This window comes from Diceros bicornis, chromosome 6 (assembly GCF_020826845.1).
Source record: "Diceros bicornis minor isolate mBicDic1 chromosome 6, mDicBic1.mat.cur, whole genome shotgun sequence".
Taxonomy (NCBI): Eukaryota; Metazoa; Chordata; class Mammalia; order Perissodactyla; family Rhinocerotidae; genus Diceros; species Diceros bicornis.
Window position 1 is genome coordinate 19,411,541 of NC_080745.1, and position 20,873 is coordinate 19,432,413.

At 34.3% G+C, this 20,873-nt stretch overlaps 1 protein-coding gene across 1 annotated transcript in view; it reads right to left on the minus strand.

The window, feature by feature from the left end:
* Positions 1–20,873, minus strand: part of RYR2 (ryanodine receptor 2) — a 683,573-nt gene that overhangs the window by 410,784 nt on the left and 251,916 nt on the right. The window contains exon 4 of the mRNA XM_058542954.1: positions 6,825–6,839. Coding sequence (XP_058398937.1) covers positions 6,825–6,839 — 15 coding nt within the window. The remainder of the gene's footprint in view (positions 1–6,824; positions 6,840–20,873) is intronic.

Consider the following 20,873-nt stretch of genomic DNA (forward strand, 5'->3'; position numbering starts at 1 on the left):
AAAATACAGATTCCTGGGGCCTATCCCTGAGATCCTGATTCAGTAGGTTTGGGGTACATACAGAGAAGTTTCATTTCAAAAATTTCCCATGTGATGTAGGGGCAGTTGTTCTGGGGACCACACTTGGAGTAGTTTAAGCATAGAGGACATTTAGTCTCAACCCTTTCTCACCTCCTCCCCCAAACCTGTTATGCTCCAAACACACACACTTTCCCTGCCCTGAATATACCATGCTGCTTTCTGCTGGTCTGTCTTAGAACGTCATGTTCTCTCCCTCTGTAGTCCTTTCTGCCTTATAAACTGTGTTTTAAAACTCAGGTTAAAGCTTGCCTCCTCTATGAAGCCTCATCTGGTTTCCTCAAAGTTAGCGTCTCCCTCAGTACACCTATAGCCCTAGGTCTACACAGGTACACTCATCACTCTCCACTGCAAGCACCTTCTCTCCTGGACCAGACTGTGAACTCCACAAGGACAGGGACTTAGCTCTTAGCACAATGTCAGGACATAGTAAGCACTCAATAAACATCTGTTGAATGAAAAACTGGATGTGGGGGAGCCCGATGCAGGCTGAGTAAGGAATATGAGTAAGTCATGCATGGTATACAACTGCAAGGTATTTAAGAAAGGGGAAGGGACCACAGGAGTGTAGCGTTGGGTTGCAAAGAGAAACTTAACAGGAACTATAAAATTAGATCAGGGTAAGATGACGGAAGGTACAAAATGTTATGCCAAGGAGTTTGCACTTCTTTTCTGTAGGAAAAGAACATCCTTAAGGATTTGAAGAATGAGAGTGAAGATACTGACCTATACACACTTTAAGAAGTGCAGAAGAAAATACTTTAATACCCAGTACTATTACACCTATTTTACTAAATATATATTCCCTTCCTATTGTTCCATATAATTTCTTAAAATAACTTTATTTAAATTATGCTTGAAAGACCTCAGAACCATTCTTACAATAGATATTAAAAGTTATTAAAATTATAAGAAAAACTGCTTTTAAAACAAAAGGGAAAATCATTTTTTCACATACTGAGAGAAAAAGGGAAAAATCTACTTTGCAAAATGATATTCCTCCTCAGAATGAGGCCCTCTTTAGAGAGTACTTTTATTTTCTGTAATATATTTGATTGATTGCACCAAGAACAATTTCATTTACCCTGTCTGACTGGATGACTTTGATAGGAGCTTGCCTTTTCATACCAGATATCCATTCCAATGCTATAAAATCCAGCTGAACTTTAATAAAACTTGACAGTCATACCAATCAAAATAAGATATTTTTTTTAATGAAGGAAAATGCCTTAGCTGTAACCAAAAAGTATTAAGTTCTCCTTTTACTATAAAGCTTTGCCTATGCATTTTATATGTCCATATGAATATATATCTATAAATATTCAAATTGATTAAGCTAAGAGGAGATATTTCAGTGTCTAAATTTTCTTTCAACTATAGATTTTACACAATTATTCAACTATAAATTTAACACTATAGATTTCTTTATTACTTAAATGCTAATTTATGCCACAGATTTAGTTTCAATAGAACTCTTGTAAAAGTATGCAAATAACCCATACGAACTTAATTTTGTTACTTACGAGAGCACGGTTAACACAAAGTGAATGCAAAGTTGGTCTGTGACAGTACCTTTCCTCCAGTTTGTCATTTTAAATGACACTACTCTAAGTGGCTCTGATTTAGGAAAAATAAAATGTGTAATTTCTACTCTTGAGCAGGTTGGATAACGTGTTCATTCAACAAAGATTTATCAAAAGAATTGTGTATGTGGGATGCAACCAAAGAGGTACCTTTGTTCTTTTCTGTTTTTAATTTGGTCAATCATGTCAATTTTCTTATTAAATTTGGCCTGGCTCTTGCTTTAATTTAAGTGAACAAATAATTATGGCCTTCCTCTGTAGGGAGCTACTGGTACTTTATGAGGATGGTTATTCCAAATACTGGCTAGCCACTTCTAGGGTTATTCCTTCAAGATTCTACAACATCCTGCCTTAGGTGGACTATGGGACTCCTCCAGAGCAATTTCAATGAGAAAAAGATCATCACTGCTGGGTGATATGTAAGAAGCAGTGGTAATTCAGTACTCTGGAACAAGGGTCCATCTTCCCTCTAGCCACCCAAACCTAAACCTATAAGCACACAGTGATACAACCATTGTAAACTGTGGGAATCCAGCCAGGACCAACTAGATAAGAGTCAATCAAGCTCACGGGGTCACAAGCTCAAGGCTGGCCTGCCTTTCAAGATCACACTTAGGAAGAAATAATCGTAGAGTTTTTTGAAGTTAACATGTTAACTGTTGCTTAGAATCTAAAACCCTGGCAAGGTAAGCAGTGCTCTCAATTGCACCAATAAAAAGGAGAATTAGGAAATTAAATTTTACATAACAAATAAACCTCCAGTTCACATTAATGCCATCTATACATTAGTCTGGCTAATTCTCAAGTAAATACTCCACAAAAGAAACACTCTTTCCTATTCATTTGAAAAATATTTATTGGGTGTCTACCATTTGAGAGGAACAGTACCTGATGCCAAGGGTGTTATGCATAATCAGCTCACAGTCTGTTTTCCTCTGCCTTGAGAGTGAGAGTGTTCTCTGAAAACGCTAATTATTCATTCATTCAACTGTTATATACTGAATCCCATGTAATTTCCTTCAATATACTTGTTATACTAACAGCAAAGAAAATGGAAGTTTATGAACTAATTCTTTGTGTATTTCTCAACTCCCCAACTATATGACGGATCATCAGGTCCTTTCAGTAAAAGTATTACCTGGAACTTGCATGTACATGTCCTTGAAGTACATTTCCAAGTGTGACTTAGGCCCTATCATCCCTGAAAATGCGACTGTCAGTCCACTGCACCCCAGCTCCCCCCCATGATTGGCTGAGCCTGTGGTATAGTGAGCTGTCATCAGCCCTTCATGGACCTGCTGCAGAACTAGGATCTTGAAAAGAGCTTCTGCTACACTACCATAGTCTCCTATAGACGATAGGGGTCTATGTTAAGGGGCTGTTGCTCTCTTAGGGGAAAAAAAAACAATGAAACTACCATTTTCAAACTACTCCCTCTAAATATTTCCGCTGTTGGAGAGCCATGCGTCATTTAATAAAAGGTAAAATTTGACTTTTTGAAAATATCAGCTAAAAACATTTTTCAGCTCTGTGTGTGGGTTTGGTCCCATTACCCCAGAGATAACCGACAGGGTTCATGTTACACAACAGTGTAAAAAAATGAACTCATGATCTGTGAGTGGATAAAAAAGTCCAGAGGACAGTCAAACAACACCACTGTATGTATTCTAAACCAACCTCACCTCACATTTTCAACAAATTATTTTAATATCAATTTAGTATTATTAGGCATTCCTATACTTCAAGCTTTCAGGATCTTGCCAAAAATATCCAATTATTGGATCCATATTGTAAGCAGAAGCTTTGATATAAAGGCATCTACATTTACATTTATTCAGAATATTATGTAGTCATAGGGCATAATTTATTCATCTGTTATCCTTCTCCGTGGGGAGGGGGACAAATTGGTTCACTGTAGCTACATTTGAGGTATTACTGTCATAAGCTTAAAATATACCAGCAGAAAAGCATAACACATAAAACCAGAATAGGAATGACTAAGATCAACTAAAGAGGTTTATACACATAAAAATTACTGGCTCTGTGTTTCTGGTGATATGGGGTTTCTTTTTGTCTCTGTTTTTCAAAGATATGTTTGTACTATATATTTGCTTATTAACACGTCTCTAGCATTATTGCTGTTTAAAACCTTTTAATTTACTAACTATATAATATCTAAATATTTTAGGGTTTTCTATTTTTCTAATAATTTCTTCTGAACAAAAATGCTATGTTAATCAACGTAGGACATTTCTCAGAATTCCAAACCCTTATTACGCAAGAAGTTTTTTTTTTTTTTTAATAAATCAGACTCTATAGGAGACCTTTTCTATATCCCTTGACTGCTATAACCTAACATGCCATTTAAGAAGTAAAACAATGAAATTGTAATGAGTTTATTACTGCAGGTAATACTAAACTACACCACCAAAAGTAAAAACAACAGACGACAAAAAAGAAATTTGCATGAGAGAACTTCTTTCATAGTGTCCGATATTTAAGTAGAGAAGCTTTTAAATTTACCTTCAAATATTAATAGTAATACTTGGGAAATGAGTAGTTTCAAGGAGAAAAATAGAAAAATATCTCTACACTTAAGCCTTCACATCATCTGAGAATGACTTAAAAAATGCAAATGTGAACAGCACAAGATCGACAGGAGTGGCACAGAACTGCTAAGCCTGGCGTTTTGGTACTAGGGTTTGGACCCGTGGGTCCTGGGCAGCAGGAGTTATTCAAACAGCCCTGCCACCTTTAATAGTGAATGAATCACATAAAGGTTCACAGGATGATTATAACAACTGATGAGAAATTTGGCTTCAGTGCAAAATATATGTGTTTGACAAAGCCAGTTGAACATTGTCAAGACGGCCACGTGGCATTGGGTGGCTTACTTGTGATGGTGTCTTGACCAAAAGTCTTCTGAGGGAACAGAGCAGGCCGATGACAGTACTAACTAATCACTGTTTAGGGCCAACAAGCAGAAATGGGCTTGTGTGACAGGGAAGCATCTGTCTGGTTCTAGGAAGTTAAACAATGCCTGTCCAGGTATGAAATCCAAAGCTAATCATGACTGAAATGTGAAAGTTGAATAAAATTCAACATCCTTTTCCTTCTAAGTGACTTAAATTACTATAATTTCACGGATATGCCTTAGTCAAATTCTAACCTTTCCAGGTCATCCAATGCAGGTATCAAAATAAGCCACTGGGTTTCTGGCCTTGCAGTTAAAAGAAATCAGAGCCTAATTAAATTAGTGTAGGTGTACCACCTGGTTTAAACAGTTTCTACAGCATCTTTCTATTTGCATTGATTTTTATATGAATCTGCTCTCATGAAAGAGCTTAAGATAAATGTTGTAGGCAACTATTCCATTCACCCTTCTCAATGAGAAGTAGACATGGCATTGGATAAGGGATTGGGATGAGGTGAGATGATAAAATGAGTACAGAAAATGCAGATTTAGCAAGAAAAACTGACTTTTTCAAAACTAATTTTATTAATTATTTATTTTCCAGGAGAGGAAATATTCATTTTTTGCTGCCGTTTCTAACATTTTCCCAATGAAAACCCTTGTTTCAGGATATGTCTAATTTAGCAATTAATGTCCTCTCTTCCCAACGTAATAATAATATTTTCCACTAAAAAATAATAGCTGCAGTTATATGAAATTTTGGAAAATGTTTTGTCACCTTGTTGATAGATGACTTCAAAGAAGTGCTCTGCTCTGTCATTCTGTCCAAACTGTCAAATTCTTAATGTTAATGAATAGATCCGTTGTCGGTAACCCACAACGCTCCTGGTTCAGAGTTTTGTAAAATATGAATGATAGACTTAGCTAAGTAACTCAGGGACTGACATGAATACTTTGCTTCCTTTTCTTCTAAGCAACCTTTTTAATCTACATCCAGAAATTCGATTTAACACTTTTCAGAGTTTATGTGTTTTGAAATTATATTCCTTTGAAATTTTGAATTATATTAAGCCTCCATTAACTAAATACAATAAATTTCTCTACACAGAGTTTCTTGATTTTTATGATAAAAATTAAATTTTATGAATACGAGAAATGTGGTAGGTATATAAAAATGAAACAGGGGGCCTGCCTGGTGGCATAGCAGTTAAGTTCGCACGCTCTGCTTTGGCGGCCCGGGGTTCACAGGTTTGGATCCCAGGTGTGGACCCATGAACTGCTTGTCAAGCCATGGTGTGGCGGCGTCCCATACATAAAGTAGAGGAAGATGGGCACGGATGTTAGTTCAGGGCCAATCTTCCTCAGTAAAAAGAGGAGGATTGTCAACGGATGTTACCTCAGGGCTAGTCTTCCTCACAAAAAAAAAAAAAAACAAACAAAAACTTTCTACTGTATGACTCAAAATAATGACATTTTGCTCTTCCTCTACTTCCCCTACATATTTCCTTCAATGACATGACCATTTATTTTCACTCATCTCTTTTAGTTTGTCTTCTTTTAAAACCTTTCCATTTTTCTAATTTGGTTGAGAAATGAAAAGGAGTTGAATTGTTTTCACTTCTCCTGGAGTAAGCAATTCAATAGTAGCTTCTTGGTGCCTCTTCTAATTTCCCAGTGTGTGAATTACCTATTGTATTGATTCAAGAGTGCTTAAACACAAAATAGCCAATATAATCACCACAGTGGAAATTCTAAATGGAGAGTTATTAAAAAAATTGTTTTAATGGGAGAAATTCCCAAGCGGCTAAATAAAATTTAGTATGTTACAATATGACCCAAAGATGTCAAACATTGTTTGTTAAGTTGTCAAATCTAAACATGTGATTTATTTACTTAAAAGTTCTAAAATTTGATTTAAATTTTAAAAAATTTAAAATGTGGGGCTGGCCCACTGGCATCACGGTTAAGTTCGTGTGCTCCGCTTCAGCAGCCCAGGTTTCGCAGGTTTGGATCCCAGGTGTGGACCTACACACTACTCATCAAACCATGCTGTGGTGGCATCCCATATACAAAATAGAGGAAGACTGGCACAGATGTTAGCTCAGGGCCAATCTTCCTCACCAAAAAAAAAAAAAAAAAACAGTTAAAATGTGAAGAAAAGTGCCATGAATCCAAAAATTAAATAAATGTGTAACTGAACTTAAAACGTACATAGTATTACATACATAGCAGATGATCCAATGTCTTACCTTCATCATGAATTTCTGTAGGGGCATAAGGAAAAAAGAGAAAATATTAAATATATATTATTTCAAAGACTTATTTTAAAATTTATTTTATTTATAAAGACTCTGTTTTTCTAAATGGAGTTATGTGAAAAATAAACATAAAAAAACACATTCACTGTGTTGTCACAACAAAACTAAATATCAACTACATGCTAGAGAAAAGCCAAAGCAAGCAAAACTTTTCTAAAATGTTTATACATTAGTTCTTCCTTTTTCTGTGAAAACATGCCAGTCTAAAGCGTGATTCAACTTATAACACATCTAAGCCCCCCAAAAAACAAAGGTATAATCTTAAAATTATACTCTGAAAATGCTTAAAAATTTTTTCATTTCATCTTTAGCATAAAAATGCAGTGATATAAACAGCAACACAACTAATTATAGTGAAAATAGTGGATTAGAAACAGGTAAGATAGATTGTAAACTAATATGCTGTGATGAGCTGCTCATATTTCATGCAAAATCACAATAAGCAATTTTCTAGACACTACATATGGTGAGATATGAATTTCAAAGAAAAAGCACAAAAATTTTTCTTTCTTGTCTCTTAAAATGACACAACTTCTTCTCATGATTTATAATAGCTTTTTTGTTTCTACAAAACATAACATGTACATATATTCCTTCATTTTTCTTTAGACCCATAAGGTTTCTTTGACTTCCTATTCCTAGGAGAGGTACACAGATAAAAAAGAGCCAAAAAGGAAAAATGACATTACATTTCCAAATTTAGGGCTTAATTTAGCTGTCATGAGCATGTAAGTCCTACCTAGAAAAGATATACATATCCACATTAGTTTTAAAGAAAACGGCAAGGGAAAGTTTTCTAAAATAGATATTTGTAAATACCACAGTTGTTTCTCTGAAACATACATACATAGTAATATATATTACTAAATTGAAATTCTATTGTGACTGATTTGTTTCATTTTTAATATTATAATTTTAAGGAAAAGTTGTAAAGGGCCATTTCATTCTCGGCTTAGACAATAAAGGCTGTTCAGTTACATTTCTGTAACTGACAGCCATGGTAAATGACATCAGGAGATTTATTTTCCATGTTGAAACTGATCAATCATGTGCCTACATGTGATCACTAGAGATGTAGATATCACCAAATGAAGAATTAGGAAAAATCATTTCAGGGCTTAATTCAAAGAAAAACAAAAATTCAAATTTTTGCTACAGAACATGGTTTATAACAAATACTTTCTTCATGAGATTTTTTAAAAATTCATCCAGGTTTTGGAGATGTTTATTTCAGAAACATTCTCAGCCTGATTTTGTGGCTATCTAGGTTGAACTACTTTAAAATTGTAGTAAATAGAAAAAAGAATGGTCAGTAGAGTTTCTGAACTCTGCTTTTCATAACTTCTAAGTTGCGCACCACTGCAGGAAGAATAAGTCACAAAGGAGAGTAATCTGTACAAATGACAAAATAGAATGAATACTGCAAATTAGCAAAGCCTAAAACATCCATCTGTAGAATGAGAATGAATAGCAGACGTAACAGACACACATTATTTTCAAAAGATAATCAAGAACATAAAAGATTATTTGTGGCATTATTGACATTAACTTTTTGTACAAATCATCGATTGGTCAATTTGGCTTAAGTGCTAGATAGTACCAAAGTTATAACATGATGAGGTATTCAAAAGGGATGATGCAAGGTCAAAGAAGAAAGCAAAATACATTAAAACAAAAAGGATAAATATATTATTTTAATCTCAATGTAAACACTGCTAAGGTAGGATAAAAAGCAACAGAAAAAGAATAACAATAAAAACCCTTTAAAAGTTGATGACAAGAAACTCATGCATAAAGATAAATATTGAAGAAAATAGCCTCAATTTAGGTGTAAAGAATATCACTTTTATGTTTGCAACAAGTTTAATAAAGGAATTATTTCATTTATTTCCTTCATGAAAATTTCACTAGATAAGAGCTAAAATTTCATTAGACAAGACACAGAAACAGATGTCTACAAAGACAATCAGAGCCAAGGCACCAGCATGGATTCTAACACTGTTTTCTGTCTTAGAAGAAATTTTTGGATGATGATCAATTTATACAGAAATGCAAAGGAGGGAATTTTAGTTCTTTAGGGTAAAACTACAAATGGCAGTAACTCAACACCCCATGTTTAGTTTAACTATTTTAGAATTGACAGGTCATATGAAGCTTCAAATCTGAGCAAGAGTTGTGAGCATATCCCCCTGTTACGCTGCATTAACATGAAAACCAGGAAGAGAAATAGCAAATCCTTATGTTTTAATTCCAACACAGACGGCCCTTGGAGTCTAATGGATGACAAACAGAGGCAGAATAGTCTTCGGTTTATAAGCATATGTCACTTGATCTATTTGATCTGAAAGACCTAAGGGATTTTCTTAGCATATGCAAATGATTATAAGTAGAAAAACAAATCAAATAGCAATACTTTATTCTGAAAATTCTAATCAAACACTGGACATCAAGAGAACGCGTAATTATATTCAATCTGCTACTGGCACAAAGAAACAGTAATGCAGATGATGTAAAAAAGTTCCTCTACCAAAATTACGCCTTTCAGTTCAACCGTGAATTATTTTTTAACTATTATTTCAGTTTCATGAAATGACAAGTGATTAAAAAAATTAATACTTCTACACATGGACCTGTCTTAAAAGTGTTAAAAGAACCTTTACTAAAATATCTTCTTAAAAATTATACACATAAGGAGTTAGCAAAAAGCAACAAAATAAAAATTTGGGGGCTTGTGATTACAAAGAATTATCAAATAGGACAATCCGAGAGACTAAAGCAAAATTTTGGCTCAAGTGTCTTTCTAACACGAAGTTTCCACTAAGGAGGTGAAATGTCCTACTCTACACACAAAATATCCATCGAATTTAAGCCTCTTTTGTCACGTTTTCTCTCCATGTATCAAGATACTAGGATTCTTCATAATCCTCCAACTGGTAACCTTTCCTTTGTGAATGAGGATATATCTGGCAAACTTCATTATGTTGAGAAAAGGACAAGTTATTTCACCACCAAAGGCTTGGGTTTGTTGGTGGCTATTTTAAATTAATGACACTCCCAACAAATTTTAGGAGACAAGAGAAATTTAAGATCAACAATTCCAACTTTCAAACATATATCAATATATACTATCTAATAGCACATGTGGATATATATTTGTGAAAATGATGAAAATATCTACGTAAATCCTTTAACTTTCTGGGTTCCCCCCGAGAAAATAACCGACTGCACTACCGATTGACAGACATGTCGACTGTAGGCCAGAAAGCATCTCAAAGGGACTTGGCTTCCAGCCCCTGAAACAGCAATTATACATAGAATGATATAGCCCATGGCAGTGCTCTTGTATGACTCATATTAATGACCATCACTGGCATCTGGTTATATGTGCATGCTGGTATTTTTCAAAAGAATTTACTATGATTTTTGGGAAGATGTGTAGCAATGGTTTTGTTTTCAACCTATCAACAACTCTGTACAGACAGTGTTTAAATGGACTGTCTTTTCTTTTGAGTGTAATGAATTTGACATATATATGTATATATAATTATCTAGTTCTTCTTTATAAGGATGAAGGAAAATAAATGATTCTGATAAGCTCATATAAATCCTCACATTTTATCTCTCTGACACATGTTTATAAATCACGGAGCTACATGAATGCCTAAAATATGAAGTAGAAGAGCTATCTAGAGCTTTCCTCTTTTCCCAGCTTGTCTCAAGAGAGAATTTCTCTAAATCAAGAACAAGAAATTGATCTCTACAGAGGACATATGGATAATAGTGACCTGAGGGCATGTAAAGCCTGCCCTATATTCAGATCACGACCTACATATAAAAAAATCATCTATATCAGGATATACAAGGTTCTATATATTATTTACAAACCATTTCAAACATGAATGAACCTTGATAACATGAAAGCATTTCAGACCCTCACATAATAGTAGGAGCACATGAAAATGCATTATTTTTTAAAACTAGTATTGAGTTAGGAATATTTGAAAGGATTTTGTATTTTAACAATTACAACAGCATCAATGTATTTTTTTTTTTTAAAGTAAGTATAGGTACGAGACATCATTCGGTCTACAGACAAAGCTTCATATACAACAATATCACAATCTTTTTCCATCCCTTTATTGTCCCCAACTCCACCCGTGACCCGCAACCCCAGGTCTCCACGTTAGAAACCCTGCTACAGGTGAGAGGTGCTAAAGGGCTGGAGGCAGAGTAGATGGAAATAACAATTAATCACTTTTTAGTCCAGGACTCACAAATGTTCTCTCTCGAAGAATGAAGAGTAGCATTTGATTACTCAATGGACTCCCGATTAAACACTAACGCTCAAAGGTGCTCAAAGACACACTGGGAAGCAGGTGGAGGGGGGCAGGCAAAGAGTGGGAGAGAGAGAGATTTATTGAGATTGACTGATCGACCTTTGATGAAGTTATCCAGAATTATGCCAGCAGGAAATTTATAAAGAAGCCATTTTAATTTCCTTATATATTTAATTTCTATAAGGCTCCTCAAAGTCTTAATCTGGGGTTGTTAAATGCACTCCGTAAACAAGCAAATATAACAAGGTGTCAAAATAGCACACCTGTCTCAAAACAAAGTGATGGCAAATACCACCATATTGCAAACCACATTGTAAAACCACTCCAACAGGGATACCAAAGGGGCGGCTGAAAATCCGCTTGCGGTCCTTCACTGACCCCCAGCTTCAGCTGTCAGAAGAGATTGAAGAGCAGAGATGGTTTCTCAGAGAGAGGCGCTGGTCGGCTTGGAGTCCTGCTGCCCACCCACCCCAAGCCTGCCCTCACCTCCAGCCTAGCGAGGGCGGCTTCAGGGATATCTGAGTCCCTGGGAGCTGGGACACAACAGTCTGAGGTCTGACTACGCCTAAAGATTGAGAGGCAAGAGACTGGCTGAAGTGGACTGTGACAGCAGAGTCCAGGACTGCAACTGGGAAGAGACTGCACTGCCGACAGGCACATGGGGGCAACACTAGAGAGAGCCAGCCTGGGACTGTGTTCAGTGCTGCCCAGAGACCAGGATGAGGGCGTGATCACCACTGACCAGCTAGAGGACATGCATTTGGCTGCAGCAAGAGAACCTCAGGTCAGAGATTTCTGGTGACGGAAGCTCCCCCTAAAAAACCTCCAATGGGCCGACGGAGAAAGTCAGCTTTAAACTCCTGACAAGCCCAATGATGGAGACTACCATCAAAGAAGACTTTTCCTGCTCAGTTTCCTCTTCTCCCTCATTCCCACTGCGCCCTGAGAGGGGCAGAAGCTCCAGGCAATGAGCAGGGGTGGAAGGAAGCTGGCAAGGTAAAGTGAGAAGCCGCTTCCCACACCTTCCCTCCAGGCCCCCTGCCTGGACAGGCCTGAGCTGTCGGAGACAAAGTGAACTTGAATTAACTTCAGCGTCCTCCTATTACACAGGATTGGCCATTTTAATGAGACTTGTGTGACTTAAAATGACTGGGGGGTGTTTCACTGTCTGAATATGAGAAAATCCTGGGACCCATCCTAATTTGACCAAAGGGACAGAGGAGAACGAACCCCACAGAGCAGGGGTAGGGGGTTACGTTTTCTGTTATACTTCAAGGTACCTGTTATAGTAGAATTTCAAACTTCCTATGACAAATGCACAAGATTTGACCTATGTGAGTCTTCAAATAAAGAAATAGCTCAAATCTAAAATTTACTGAGACATATACATATAATGATTATCAGTTTTCTAAAACAAATCCAGCAAGATATTTTCATTTTAGAATATCTAAATGAATATATATTTCAGCATAAATATGTCTTATCATTATTACAATAGTAATATTTTAGAACAAGAAAGAACTAGTCTAGATTCTAATCCTATAGACAGGATGTCAGTGCCCACAAATAGCCTACATAAGGTGATAAAGCTACTCACTTGCAAAGCTAAACCACATGATTTTCAGCTCAATGTTATTTCTATCACTTTCTCAGAACTAAAAAGCAATCTCTACTGTAAAGATTTACAAATAAACTTAAGAATAAATTTTAAAATGAGAAATTATTATGAAAATGAGAGAAAAACCACATAGTGAGGCAAATCAAAAGTAACCAAATGCACAGAGGCACAAATGGGCATACTTACAGACAATGGTAAAAAGGGGGGTATTCGTTTCCATATTCTACTTCCAAAAGAATTAAAGTGGTTTGAGTAGTTGATTCAAGAAATACTGATCTGGATATGGCACAGAAATAGGGGAATGGAAGTGAAGGGTTACAAAGATGAGAAAAGAGACAGAGACTTGTTTTAGGATGGCTGATATTGGGGAGGGAAGGTGACACAAAAAGGTGACATACATGTTTTTAGAAAGAAATAGGCTTCCATTTCCAAGACAAGAGCCATGTGTAGCCTGGATCAGAATTTTAACTATAGGCAGAGAAGAAGATATAAAATTTGAAAAAAAAAAAATACTTGAACAAAGTTAGTAATAGCTTAATTATGAAGAAATAGATGATGAACTGAAATTATTCCCAGAAATATAACATAGAAATAGCAGTTCTCAAAAATCAATATATGAGTGTCATCATCATGGAAATGGTGAATTTAAAAAATGAAACTTTTTTTAAATTTAAAGGGCTGAAAGTGAGCCAAGAATCACAAAAATCCAGGTGTACATCCAGTTGTGTGGGAAACACTACTGAAAGGCTACTGAAAAGATAGCAAAGTTCTCGAAATACCACAGCAAGAGAAGTGCATCCCAGAATCAGGAAAAACAACGAAGGTGAAATGAAGCCATCAGGTAAGCCAATCTCAAGTGATTCATCATTTTAAGTCACAGAGCAAATAAAAACAAAAAACTACAACAAAGAAAGCCTCACTGTTTTGCACGCTTGGGGAAAAAAGTGGATTGGGGACATCAGTGTGGTTGCAACTTGAATTTCAGAATTATGCGGTATTCAGAATTGGAAGAATCTTCTCTCTCTTTCTCTCTCTGTTTCTCTCTCTCACTCTCTCTTTCTTAACACATGAGGACACTGAGACCAACAGCAGAAACACAACTTGGCCACATCACACAATTTGTCATACTGGTGGTCTCCACACTTAGCCTCCAGAATCCTGCAACTATATCTTTCCTCACGATATTGTCATTCACCTTCATTTTTTAAGATTGAATGAATACTTACAATAGCCTTTGTCTATAGTACATGGAAAAATATAAGAGCTAGGCAGTAGGATTTTAAGATTAAACAGTCAAGATTTTGGGGTAAATGATATACAATATTAATCAAAAAAGTTTTCCCGTTGACCAGAAACATATCATAATTACAAAGCCAATTATACAGAAACTACATGGTTCTAGGGATAGAGAGTATTTCAATATACCCCATTTCAGATGAAGCAAAACCAGAAACTTATAAGGTTCTAACTAGAGGCTGGTAAAATATTTGTTCATTACAACATAGCAGTTATTTTGAATACTACTAACAGTACAAGCAACACTAGGAAGCAAAACAAAAAGATTAGAGGCAACAGCAAACATGCACTCATTTAGATCACAATTTCTTTGTAAATACATGGAAACACATACCCATTTTTCCACATCAACTTGCTGTGGAAAGAAAAAGCCAAAATAAATAACAAGCAAACAAATAAATAGCTAGCAACGTTTCAATTATTGTCATTTAAACAAATTGAAATGTGGTCCCTGCACCAACATCTATTCCCAGTTCTAAAGGATAAGAAACAGTATTCAAAGTCTTAATTAACAACATTTAATCTCCTCAAACAAAGTAACAAAAAATCTCAATTAATTTAGTAATCAGAACTTCAAAAGATATTAGGCTGGAAATGCACGAGGTACATAAAATAACAATAATCCAATATATTCAAAAGCAAACTTGAACATTTACCTAATTCTCAAACCTAATAGGCCTCCTGATTTAGGAACCACTATTCTCCTCGAACTATAAGAATCTGTTTAATGAAACAAGTCAATTTAGAAATACAGCCTCTAACTATAAATCTCTCATGAAATAAAAGTAAAATTTCTCTTATACCAATCTTTCTAGCATTATATAAAATTCCACAATATAACAAAAGGCATGCCTTGCCAAATAATTCTGAAATTACATCAGAATCAAATTATTTTTAAAATTGTACTTATTAAGGAATGTACGTTAGTCTCATAATCATGTGACTCTTTAAAAAATAAGTGAATATAATTTTATCCAAAGTGTAAAACAGAACAAATAAAAAAGCCATATGTCAACAAAGATTGCCTTCTACAATGCCCTAAGATTCCTAGCAAATCAATCAGAATGAAAAAATGTCAACACTGAGGGACATGCCCAGTCTCAAAGGTGAGTTTCCATATCCCACCTCCCTTCTATAGCAGATGTGACTGGTTTCCTGTGAGAACTGAGGTTGCTTCAGACTCTTCACACATTTAAGTTTTTTCAGTAATTTTTTTTCCTTAGAAAATTCATTAATCAGGTAAGAAGCTAATGCTATTTAGGTGGAAATCTTGGGCCATAGCTAAAAATCTCCATCCCCTAGTAAGCAAGCCTCAAGAAGGAAATGTGCATGAAATGAAACATACAGAGCTATTACTGTTAAAATGCTATATAGTGAGATAAAAATATCAACCTAAATGTACAGGTGGAATTGTTTTGAAGCTCTGGTGAAATTCACTAGGTTCAACAGGCTACTTATAACAGAGCATTTTGGCCACTGTATTAATTTATTTAGTCCTCAGAAAAATCTGTTCTAAGCCTACCCGCAACATTTGAATTTAAAAACGCACAGTGGTTATTATAGAAAGAACACTTTACTGAATGGAGAGGCTTGGTTTTCACCATAAGTTTTTAAGATATTTAGCTGTTGTATAAAGTTCAAGTCCTCGTTTTAAACATTAACATATTTGAGTGATGAATCTGTTTCTTTAGATCCTGGGGTAAAAGGAAGCAATTTAGTCAAGTCCAGTAGAGTGTAGTTATCATTCACTTTTCTACCTCCAAAAAGACAAATTCTTATATTTATCCAAGAAAAATAATTCAAGGAAACGTGAAATGATTTCCTTTTCATATTTATCAGGAAAATAGGATACACCATCCTTTTAGTGATTTCAATTATTAGCAAAGACATATTATCCCATCACTTTTACTTCTAAACATTAAATATTCACACACACATACACACACACACACACACACACCAGTGCAAAGATAAAGGATTGCGGGATTTTCCTAAAAGAAAGAGAACTTGTAATCAAGTTGTAGTTACTAGTATTAGTAATAGCAGCTCTTTAATGATCTATATTACAAAAGAGAAACAGTTTCTTAAGTAGCAAGAATTAGTAGCAATAATATAACAGATTCATTATCCAAATACCCAACGAAAGCTTAGCAACAGCATGTCCTGGGGGTGAATTATCAACTAAACACGAAAGACAAGACAAATGGTCCACAGAATTTAAAAACTGACTAAAGTGCAATAAAGTTGTAATTATGCATAAGCAATGCAGAGTGATTTCATGACACATCTCTTATTAATGTTAAAAAGAATCATTTAATTAAATGCCTATAGTGAAGAGAATGATTTATATGGAGCTAATCAAGGAAGGGAATTATAAAGTTCACAATAACCTGACCAACTTTATAGTTTAAACAATTACCAAATCCATAAAGCATAGAAGACAAATGAATATTTATTGCAATAATTTATTATCCAAGTATGTGGTATTTTTTAAAAATATATTGATTCCATTAATTTAGAGAAAATAAATATTTTAACATCTTTAGGAAACTACATTAAATATTTTATCATATTAAGACCAAAAGAAGAGCAACCTCATTTTCCAAATAAAAACAAACTTCCCATTAAGGAAAACAAAATAGTCATTTAAACACCAAATTGATTTAGCAGAGAGGACATAAGTTAAGAATGCAATACAAAAGTAATTAATTCTAAATTATATCATATCATCATATGAAAGGTGAAACATTCACATAATATCACTATTTTTGTATTCCTATTTTAATTAATAAATTTAGGGCACATATACATGAACTATTCCAAAACCTTAAAAAAAAGTTTAGTTGTTTCTTCCAACATGTTTAACCTCATTTTACTGTTTAAGGTGAAGAATTTCATTATTATTAAATCTGTAGGTCACATACTAAGAAGTTACTATGTCCCAGGCTTTGAGCTCAACACTTTACATGTAATCTTATTGTCTGAATTTTACATATGAGGAAACAAATGACATATAAAAGTGTTAAGAATTTTTAACAACAAAAAAATGTCCGATAACCACTAAAAGATGGAGCTTGACCTCGAAATTGGGTCTCCAATTTCAAAGACCCACTCTCCTAAGCCATCTCTATGTATATCCAAGATACATCATCCTTTTTCTCTTTTGTTTCAAATTTTTAGTCCACATTTAATTTGGAATTGCTCAACAGCCTATTTCTTATGGTAAGTGCCAACTAACAGAATGTGTTAACATCAAGATAAGAGAATATAAAATGCACCTCGAGATGCTTATAACATCAAAGATGTTATTTAATTTCAGTTGTTCAAACAGCATGCCTGGTTTTTCGCATACATGTATTCTAGATAATTACATCACAACAATAAAACATCCATCGTGAACATAAATTTTTTAATATCAAGGCATACACAAGAAAAGTAATTAAAATACGTAATATATGCCTACAATCTATTACCTTGCTGTTAAATTTTTTTAAATAATAAACTAGAGAAAAATAAAAACCAAAAACTACTCTACCCTATAAATAATTCTCCACTGCACATGTTGTTTATTATTAAGATTAGGAGGAAAAAACTTGAAAAATTTGCACACTGTGTTCCAGGATTCAAAATATAATGAAGTCATTTAGATTTTTTTTCAGTAAAATTATGACTTGGATGGGCCACGTTTTTAATGAATAACAAATTCAGAAAAATATATAAACCATGAGTATACAGCTCGATAAAATTTTACTAAGTAAACAAATCCATGTAATCAGCACCCAGAGCTAAAAAGAGGACAGTCCCTATGACCCAGAGGCTGCCTTCATGCCCTTACCAAAGGTAACCATTATTATGTTACCGTTAATTAGTTTTGCCTTTTTTGATTTTGGAAATATAGACTATGTTCTCTTTTTTTCTAGCTTCTCTAGCTGACATTAGGTTTCTAAGATTCGTCATGTAGTAGTAATTAATTCATTTTCCCTGCTTTTATTATTCCATGGTATGACTAGATCACAATGTATTTACCCATTCAACAGTTGAACATTTAGGTTGTTTCCTGTTTGGAGTTATTACAAATAATTCTGTGTTGAACATTCTCGTACATATCTTTTGGTGAATACATGAATATATTTCCATTGGGTATAAACCAGGACTGGAAATAGTCGTGGATTTATAAATATTTAGCTGTAGTAGATACTGCCAAAGAGGTTTCCAGAGTGGTGGTTTAAATTTATACTCTCATCAGCAAGGTATGAGTTTCACTTGCTTTCCATCTTACCAATACCGGGTATTATTAGTCTTTTTAATTTTAGCTCTTCGGGTGGGTGTGTAGTAGTACCTTATCACAGTTTTAATCTGCATTTCTCTGATACCTACTGAGATGAAGCACCTTTTCATATGCTTTTGGATATTTGAATATCCACTGCTGTGAAGTATTTCTTCAAGTCTTTTACCCATTTTTTTTTCTATTAGGTTGTCAATCTTTTTTCTTCCTGCTTTGTCAGAATTGTTTATATTTTTCCAAGTATTCCACTCCCTAGTCTGTGTCTTATCTTTTCAGTCTCTTAATGGTAACCCTGATGACAGACGTTCTTAATTGTAGTACAATTTATCAATCGTTTCCTTCATGGCTGGTGTTTTTTGTCAAGAAAAGGTTCCCCTACATTATTTTCTAGAAAATTTGTATTTTACCTTTCACCTGAGAGCCACAACCTGTTTGGTATTGATTTTTTGGTGTATGATAGTAGGGAGGGAAACAAGATTCATTTTTCCCCTCATATAGCCATCCAATTGACCTAGCACCATTTATAATGAGAAAATCCTTTCCCCGCCGCACTGCACTGCCACTTGCGTCATAAATCAAGTTACCAACGTGTGGATCTATTTATGAACTCTATTCTATCTGGCCTATTGTTCCATCTCTGTGCTAATAACAATACAATCTTCTTAATCACTGTAACATCAAAATAAGTTTTGATATCTGGTAGCCAGAAGCCCCAACTTTATTTCTTCAATATTGTATTTACTAATACTGACCCTCTTCATTTCCCATAATGTTCAGAATTGCCTTTTAAATTTTCATGCACACAAAAAACAGCACCTGCTGGGATTTTGATTGAGATTGCATTGATCTACAGATCACTGGAAAGAACTGCCATCTTTATAACATCCAGTCTTCAAATATGTGAACATTGTATATTCCTCCATTTTTCTTTTTAGGTCATCTTTAATTTCTTTCAAAATGTTTTTCAATTTTCTATGTAAAGGCTTGTCATCTTTCATTAGAATTATTGCTATGTATGTGATGTTTTATTATACTAATATAAGTGGACTCATTTAGAAATTTTTATTTTGTAATTGCTGTTTCCCAGTATATAAAATGTAACTAAAAATTTATATTAAGCAGCAACTTTGCTAAATTCACTTTTTAATTCTAATAGTGCCCACTTTCACCACTTTTATTGAACGTTGCACTGAAAGAAATCAAAAGTTCACTGGTTTTCCATTTTGTAGATAGTTTCAATCCAATTAAAGAAGTTTCCTTACATTACAAATTTACTAGTTTTATAACGAATGTTTTATTTTTAAAAATATTTTTAAATATCTATTAAAATATATAATTTTTTTCCTTTTTTTCTCTTAATATGATGAAAGACATTAACTGGCTTTGGGAATACATTAACTGGTTTTGAATCCCAACTTGGTTGTAATATGTTATCGTTTTTATATATCCATGGATTTGATTTGCTAATATTTTGTGGAGGATTTCTGCATCTATGTCCATGATGGATATTAGTCCATAACTTTTTTTTTCTTGCAAGGTCTTTGTCATGGTTTAGGATCAGGGTTACACCGGCCTCATAAAATTAGCTAAGAAGCGTTCTGAAAGAGTTTAAGATTAGTATTATTGTTTCCTTAAATGTTTGGTAGAATTGATCAATGAGGCCACCTGGACCCAGAATTCTTTGTGATACTGCTTATACCTACCAATTCAATGTCTTTAAAAGTATATGACAGTTCACATTTCCCACTTGTTTTGTGAGGGTTGGTAAATTATATTTTTATAAAACTGTATTTTTCTAGGAAATTTCAAATTCATTGGAAGAAAGTTATTCACAATAGTCTCTAATTATCTTTTCATTGTCTGGAGGTTCTACAGTGATTTCCCCTTTTTTATTTCTAATATTGTTAATTTAATATATTCTCTTTTTTGTCTTGTTCAGTCTTGCTAAGGGTTCATCAATTTTATTAATCTTTTCAAGGAACTAACTATTGGCTGTGATGATTTATGTTTCTTTCTATTTCATTAATTTCTGCTTTTTATTATTTCTTCTTCCTGTATTTTTGAGGTTTAACATGTTCTTTTTGTTGTCTTACTGAGAGATACTTAGCCAATTATTCGGTCCTTCTTACGTATTTAGGGCTAAAAATTTCCCTCTAAGCAATTTTAACTGTATCCACAACTTTAGGTATGTCTCTCTTTTCCCATTATTATCTATTTTAAAATATTTTATAATTTTCCATTGCGATTAACTCTTTCTGTCTTTCACAGACTTATCCATTTTCTATTTATCTTTTTGTTACTGATTCTAGCTTAATTCCATTACTGTCAAAGAACATACTCTTAAATGATTACAAACTTTTGAAATTTGGTTATATTTTCTCCACAACCAATTTTGGTAAGTGCCCCATCTGCACTTGAAACAAATGTATACTTTGTCACCATTG